The 8820-nt window shown below is 33.1% G+C and overlaps 1 protein-coding gene across 1 annotated transcript in view; it reads left to right on the top strand.

Annotated features, from left to right (window-relative positions):
* Positions 1 to 1662: 1662 nt before the first annotated feature.
* Positions 1663 to 8820, top strand: part of LOC111060680 — a gene marked incomplete at its 3' end in the record, with an annotated part of 29426 nt that continues 22268 nt past the window's right edge. Inside the window, 1 exon segment of the mRNA XM_039441174.1 lies at positions 1663 to 1688. Within this exon segment, the coding sequence (XP_039297108.1) occupies positions 1663 to 1688 (26 nt within the window).

The raw sequence follows: 8820 nt of genomic DNA, 5'->3' as shown, positions 1-8820 counted from the left end.
TGGACTGCATCGCTCATGTTCCTTACTAGGATCGTCTGTTGACAACCAATTCTCTAAATATACTGGACAAAACACACATTGAACAACGTCAGGTGCTTGCACAAATTTAAAACCCTGTTAAGCCATATTTTGAGGTGACAACAGACTCTATTCTAATTTCCAACGATTATCAAATGTTAATGACCTCAATTGTTTGTACATGAAAATCTGATCCTGAGATAACATTTTTGCACTGTACTTGCAGCTTGTCAAATCACAACTGATTTTTAGATTAATGTTTACTTGTTTTTATATCTAATTCTATGCCATCTTTCTATATATTCTATGCCATCTATATATTCTTTGTTTGTTTCCAGCACCCCGCTAGTAGCAGAGATGGAGTACACCAGAGAATGCAGGGTCAAAAGCGTGAATTCGCGCAGATTTCACCATCGCATTTCCTTCAAAAACGTAGCACCTGACATTGAAAATGTACTTGAAAACTCAAAAGCTCGTGTTTTTGAGATAATAAGAGAACATGCTGCACGTTTCAAAGGAAATGTGAAATGGTTCTTAGTATTAAATGTATTATTGTATAAGATGGTAGTTTTAGAATCAGAGGAATCCAAAGCAATTTCATCCATTGTGAATCTGCATAGCTACTTGGCCATAGGCTTGAATGTCTTGGAGAGCTATGACAAATTGAACAAACATTTTATGTTAGCGGTTAGGAAAATTTTAAGTTTGTTCGATAACTTTGTTTGATTTGGTAGTGGGTGGGTGTTGAAGAAGATTGACTCGCTTGATGTAAAAGTGATTAAATATAATCCAAATAGAAATGTGTTATCAATGTCTCTCTGATAAAAAGTGTTTTCTGTGGAGTGTTCTAGCCTATTTTCACTAGAAACCAAATAGGGGCTCGAAATTAATGGTGAAATATTTGAGAAAATTTGCTCACTGGCTGAACACTCGCGGAGTTAATTTCCCAACCACCAATTGCAACATAAAGAAATTTGAAATTCTTAATACAGACATAGCAATTCATGTTATCGTGTATGACAACAAGAAGTTTTCCCCCTATTGAACAAGCATATTCCGTACGCGTATATACCAAATTGATCTTTTTATGTTGAAAGGCGATGCAGGAAAAACACATTCCTGTTAAATTAATACTGTGAACGGGAAAAACGGATTGTCATGTCTTCTTTCTCATCTTTCGAAGAATACTCATCAAGTAGATGTTTGTAATTCCTGTTTCCACAGATTTACAACAAACAAATCTGAAAATTGTGATGGGAAAGCAAATTTGATGAGACATCTAGAGCTTTGTTCAAAGTTACAGTCTCAGAGAACTTCGTACTCAAAACGAGGTGAGACAATCAAATTTAAAAAACTTGGTTCAACTTTAAAGAAAAAGTATACAATCTATGCAGATTTGGAAACATTTGTTGTGAATATGCATGGTAACGAATCTGATTGTGATGATGTACCTATCACCAGAATTTACATCAAGAAAACGGTGCATCATATTCCATGCGGGTATTGTTCCATTGTAATTGATGTGAATGGAGATATCACGTATGGCCCAGTACTATATAGAATGATTAATATCAATGAAAAGATCATGGAGAAATTTCTCAAGGAAATAATTGAACTGGGTGATTTATTGGGTGCGGATATAAAATGCCAAATTCCAATGGAGGATTCAAGTGAGTGTCAGCAACACGAATTTCAAAATGCTGATAAGTGCGGCCTTTGCAATGAAGTTTTCACCGAAACAGACACAAAGGTACACCATCATGCACATGAAAATGGAAAGTTTTGTGTGCTGCCCATGTGTTGTGTAATTTAAATACTCGAACTGACGATACGATTAGCTGTAACTTCCATAATTTTAGCGGATTTGACAGCAATTCCATTCTAAAAGCTCTCGGAAAATGTAAAAAAGAAATTTTCTGTATTGCCAATACATCAGAAAGATTTTTGATCATTGACAGTGGGAAAAATTATGTTTTTAGATTCATATAAATCTATGAATGAATCCTTGGAAGTATTAGTGCACAACTTGGTAGATAGTACAGATATGAAATGAAAATGAAATGGAATGAAATGGAATTTATTTCCCAAAAAATAAACAAAACAAAAACAAAACATAATAATACAACACTTTACAGCATAGAGAAACACTAAAGAGATTTATAAACAGTGTATATAAAAAAAAATACATAATAATAAATGTTAATCTATGCAAAAAGTACAGAACACTCAAAAGGAAAATATTAATACCTGCATAGGCGTTGAACCTGTGCACAGATATGAGTCCTAAATATAGAATCCAATATGGTAGTAGTTGAAATTGAAATTGGGGAAAATAAATGAGAAAAAAAACCAACAATTCAGAATTAGCGGTTAAAAATATTAATTGAGAGGAAAAGAAGAAAAATACTAAGAGAGAGACAGTTTAATCAAGAAATTTTGATGTTTTTCTCTTTTTTTTAATATTGCATCTAATAAATTAGATATTTTCATTCAATACATCAGACAGATCACAGCGTAATCTGATTGAGTATTCTAGGATATGGGTCACTTGAGTTTTAAATGGTCAAAATATAAATATATCGACGTAAAATGAAAAGGAGACAATACGGACATTTATATTAAGTAACGTTACTGGAATAGTTTCTCATCAAGCTTGTAATCTAATATGTTTCCATCTATAATCTTGCTTAAATTGTGAGTATTTGCAATACCTAGTACCTCACCAGGAAGAAAATTGACTAATTTATTTGCTACAAATACGATTTGTCTACAGCATACATCGAGAACAGTACGGTCAAAGTTGTAGGTTATACTAGATGTTCTTAAACAAGATATGGAATTAAAGTTCAAACATCTGTTTTCAGTATTTAATGACCCCGATCTCGAACAAAGGCAACTCTTGTTGAAAAAAGGAGTATATCCCTATTTGTACATATCTTGCCCTGAAAAATTTGCAGAGACTTCTCTCCCTCTGATAGAATGTTTCTTTAATGATCCTAATGATACACCCCTCTCCCGAAAACAATAAGAGCATGCACAAAGGGTGTTCTCAACATTCAAGATGGAATCTCTCAGTGAGTATCATGATTTCTATCTGTGCCCAGACATCATACCATTAGTTCAGGTTTTCGAAGAAATGAGGTCAAGGCTTTTTAGCTCATATGGCCTCGATGTGACTCATTTTCTTTTGCTTGCTCATCACACTTGGAATTGTATATTAAAGTTCACCTGGGTTCAACTCCAATTGATTAGTGATCCTGATATACATCTAATGTTTGAATCAGGAATGTGCGGTGTTGTTTCGTTTATTGGCAAGCATTATTGCAAAGCCAATAACAAACACATCCCTGACACATACGATCCTATAAAACCAAGTAACTATTTGCTTTATATAGATTGTAATTCTTTGTATGCCCACTCTATGAATCAATTCTTACCTCATGGAAATTTCAAGTTCCTCTCAGAGGAAGAAATCCATGCTCTTGACTTTACAAATTTGGAGAGTGAATCAGAAACTGGTTATGTTATTGAATGTGATCTCAAGTACCCCCAGGAGTAACATGATATGCATGCCAATTTCCCTCTCGCTCCACTTCATCAAATCCCTACTAGCGAATTGTTCTTCAAGTACCAAACCAATGAGAATGGTCAAACTCTGACTGAAAAACTCATGAACACACTTTTTGATCGAGAGAGGTACATTTTTCATTACATGAATTTGGAGCTGTACCTTCAACACGAATTGCAATTTACAAAAGTACATCGTGTCATTAGCTTTTCCCAATCACCTTGGTTGAAGAATTACATTGAGTTCAATACCTGTAATAGGCAAGCTGCAAAAAATAAATTTGAAGTCTTATTCTTCAAGCAGATGAGCAACCTTATTTATGGAAAATCGATTCAGGGAAATCAGCAACAATGTAATGTTCAAATTATCACAGACGCCAAGCATCTAGATAAGTACATTTCAAATCCCCTATGTAAACGCTGGCAGATGATAAGTTCGGATTTGATTGCAGTTTTCTTGCGTAAGCTGGAACTGAAAATGAATAAGCCCATCTATTCAGGTTTCTGCATCCTAGATTTGAGTGAACTACACATGTTTGATTTTTTCTACTGTAAATTGAAAAAATCATACCATGGCAACGCATCCAGCTTTGTATGACTGATACAGATAGCTTCCTTTTATTGTTGGAGACACCCGACATTTACCAATTGATAAGAGATAATCTGAAACTGTTTGACTCTTCAAATTTCCCAGCTGAGCACGAATGCTTCTCCAATGAGAGGAATAAAGTTGAAGGAAAATTTAAGGATGAGGCAGGTTCAATTCCTTTAAAATCTTTTCTGGGATTACGGGCAAAATTGAATTCATATCTTGTAAATAATGAGAAGGAGGAAACTGTGAATAAGTGTGTAGCTGAAGGTGTGAAGACACATGTAAAAAATAGAAAACTTAGTTTTGACCTGTATAAGAAATGTTTGATTGAATGATGCCAACATATAGAAAAATGTAATATGTTGAGATCCTTCAATCATAACATACATCAAATTGAATGTGCAAAGGTCTGTTCTAGCCCATTCGATGACAAGCGCTTTATTGCAGAGAATGGAATCAATACTTTACCATTCGGTCACTACAAAATAGCAAACTGATTGCACAGATCAGTGTGTGTATAATGAGGTAGTGACCAACACATTGAATTCTGTTTCAAGCGTATCTTTACACAAAGAAGAAGAATGAGTAATATTAGAGCAAAATTAGCGGCAGAGCTTCACTCTACTGCATGTGTGAATTACCCCACACATAGATATGAGTTGAAGAATGAGAACGATTTATATCAATCAGATCTGATAGAGATTGGTAGCTTATACAAATTCAATAAAGGATATCGTTATATTTTAGTTGTTATTAATTGTTTTACTAAGTAGGCTTATTGTATACCTTAAAAGAATAAGACTGCACAAAGTGTTCTAATGCACTCAAACCCATTATTCGTAAGAATAAACATATGCGTTTCTTCCAGACAGATGGAGGGAAGGAGTATTTTAATAAGCATGTGAAAGATTTATTAGACAGGTTTAGTATCAAGCATTATTCTGTTTTTACTGATAAGAAAGCTAGTATCACTGAGAGATCCAATTGTACAATAAAATCAAAAATATATCGATCTTTAACTAAACGTGGGAGTAAAAACTAGGTTAATTACTTACAAAATATTGTAGATGATTATAGCAATACAGTACACAGTTCCATTGGAATGTGACCTAAAGATGTAACTAAAAAACATTGTAAACGCGTTTTAGAATCACTGGACTCTGTATTTAATAGATGATTCAAATTAAAAGTGTTGAAATCAAAATATAAGCTAGGTGATATTGTGAGAATTTCTAAAAAGGAACAGATATTTTATGAAAAATATCTAATAAATTGGTCACCTGAATATTTCCGAGTTGTGAGCATACATCCCACAAGACCTATCACTTACTCATTAGAAGATCTTAGTGGTGAGATAATACAGGGTAGGTTTTATTAAGAAGAAATTAAAAAAACACATTTGAATGAATCAGAAAGAGATGTTTATTTGATGGAAAAAATATTGATGCGAGATAAGGATAAGTTGCTTGTGAAAAGAATTGGATTTCCACAACCATCATTCATAAGTTGAGGGAGCTTATTTGAGTAAGATTGTAAATAATCAGAGAAAGATCATATGTTGTAAATAATGTACATGGTATAATTTCATCCATCCACATTTGCATCATATGTTGTGAATGATCAGAGTAAGATCATATGATGTGAATAATGTACATTGTATAATTATCTATCCACATCTTTTTTGAATAATCATTGTATAATTATCTATCCACATCTGTTGTGAATAATCAATGTAATATTCTTTACATTGTGTGTTTTTTGAATAAAAACAACTTGAATTGAATGTTCGCTATTTCATTTCTCATTTTGTCATAGAGAAGTGTGAAGTAGTGGCATGTGGTATGTGTCTAGATGTTGAATGGCTGAGTACATGTATGTGTGTCACCTAGAAACGCTTCATTAGTGAGTGAACCAGACACATGAAACAGTTTGTTCTGTTTGTATATCTCACTTTCTCAACATGAACAAACTCGTCATTGTGAATTTCGATAATATAATTACACAAGATGAAAAGCCTGAATGGTGTAAGAATGGGGCATTGATCCCACATAACGCTAGAATTCTCATTGTGGGCCCATCTGCAAGCAGTAAAATGGATTTATTGTTAAACTTGATCTTTTCCAAAAATGGATTGAGATTTAAACATATCTATTCAAATACTAAAAGTCAATATCAAGATAAGTACTTGTTTTCAAGAAAACTCTTTTCAAAAATGAAAGGTATTGAATTTCATGTGAATGATATTCCTGATAACATTCCACACCCAAACAATATACCACAATATTCTCTAGTTATATATGACGATTTACAACTTAGTTACACACCTCAAATAAGGGATTATTTTACAATGGGTAGACATCATAATATTGATACAGCATATTCAATTCAAAGTTATGGTGCAACACAAAAACATTTCACCAGAGATAATGCAAATATGATTGTTATATTCAAAATTGATCAATTATCACTCAAATTGATATATAGAGACTATGTGGGTGAAGATATTTGCCTCAGAGATTTCAGTAAATTGTGTGCAAATGTGTAGAATTCTAAGAAGCATAGTTTTCTTACTATTATGACCGAATGTGTAGCTAATAGTGGAAAATATAGGCAGGGTCTGGATAACTTTATTGACATTTAGTAGAGAGTGAGTAGCAGTGAAAGAATGAGGATGTCTCGTAGAAGACAAAATGCTAGCGTTGCTCTAATCGATAAGATTAAGAAATTGAGGAAAGTTATTAGAGACAAAGATAGAAGCATTGTACATTTTGAAAAGCAATCTGACGATCACAGAGAAAAACTTTTTAAACCGATTATCACACCTCTAGTTGAAATGGGGAAAACTAAATCTTCTCACCAATCCGATCAGAGTTTTTTACCAAAAAAGGAGGAACAAGAAGAGAAAGAAGATGAAGATGAAGAAGAAGAAGAAAGTATGGATCTAGGAGAAAAACATGATGATATTAGTGAAACAATAGAAGTTGCATCACCATCAGCAGCTGAAAAAGATCTTAGCATAAACAATTCAAGTATATTTAATTCAACTAGGCTTGAGAGTGATACAAGCAGGAAAATAAAGAGGATAAAGAATCAAGTGCTTGCACAATATTTGTATACATTTCATAGTAAAAAATTGGATAACTCGATTTCTTATGGAATTTCCTATGATTCTGACCGAAAATTACATTTTATGGGTGAGTTGATTGTTAGCTTTGATAACTACTTCTTTTATATTGATAATGAAAAATTCTGAATTACACATGGTCTATTAGAACTGTTATTTGCCCAAAGACCAAATTCATATCTCTTTGATGAAAAAGATCTGAATAAATACAAGAAGATTTTATCAATAACAAAATTTCATTTGGATAGACAAGGATATGTGGAATGTAACAGTGGTGTCAAGTCTTGCTTAATTCAAATGCTGTTTCCTGCATTTATTGCCTATCTACTGCCTTACTGCCTTTATTGAAATTTGCAAAAAATACTCCCAGCAATAGAATTCACCAATATTATGACAACTATGATGAATTGGTTCAGAGACTTCATTTATTAAAATCATCAAAACTTGCTGGACACTCGGGTCATGATGTTGAGATTGCATCAATTATAGAAGAATTACGTGAAGGAGAAATCATTGTTTAGTTCCAGAAAGAGCATGCACAGATTCGGAGGTAAAAGCAAGAGAGTCGCTGCGAAGAAAGAGATTGTATGGAATGAACCAGATCTTGACAGTGTTAGTAAGAGAATAATCCAGGCGATTAATCAACAGGGTGTTAGTGAATCTCTGCGTTCGTATTTAGATTCACAATTCACTAATATAGTTAAGAATTTTGGATTGAACGAGATTGAAAAGGAACACATCTTTAGTACATTACAACAGTTATATGACAATATCGATGGGGGAGTTAAAGATCTATCAATTTGGAGAAATTCTCTACATGATCTCAAATCAACAACAGAGATATTCAGATCGCACTTGGATACGATCAATGATAATAAAGTTGACAAGAATTATTTGGATGAGAAATTGAAAGTTATCTCAGACAAGATGAAAAATTTGTATGTATTAGATAGAAATTATCTAAATACCAGATTGAAACAGCTTGACACAGAACTTTTTACTAGAGTGAATGGAACTCATTCATCATTGGTTGATAAGGAATATTTGGATAAAACTGTGGGGGCATTGAATAACATTGTGATGACAGAACAAGAGTTTGAAGATCAATTATCCGCAATGACTAATACGATAAAGACAAATCTTATGGAGGGGATTGAACAATTTGTTTCAAAAAACGATTTAAAAACATTGCTATCTATGTTTAGTGAAACCTATGTATTGAAAAATGATCTGAGTAATGGAATGCAAGCATTTATTAAGAAAGATGAAGTACAAGCTACAGTCAAATCAATTTGTGAGGGAATAGCATCTTCAATTAAAAATACTGAGAATGATGAAGTGAGAAGATTACAATGTTCACCTGCATCCAACAATTATCTCACTTTATTTATACATAGAATAGCCTACCAAATAGTTCAGAACTATGCGAAAGTTAGTTTTCATATAAATTGGATTGAGGCAAAACAGCATAATTTGACAGAAGATCAAGTAGGTGATTTGATCACCGATAAATGGGTCT

Source organism: Nilaparvata lugens, chromosome 14 (genome assembly GCF_014356525.2).
Source record: "Nilaparvata lugens isolate BPH chromosome 14, ASM1435652v1, whole genome shotgun sequence".
NCBI lineage: Eukaryota > Metazoa > Arthropoda > Insecta > Hemiptera > Delphacidae > Nilaparvata > Nilaparvata lugens.
This window is presented reverse-complemented; position numbering and strand designations above follow the sequence as displayed.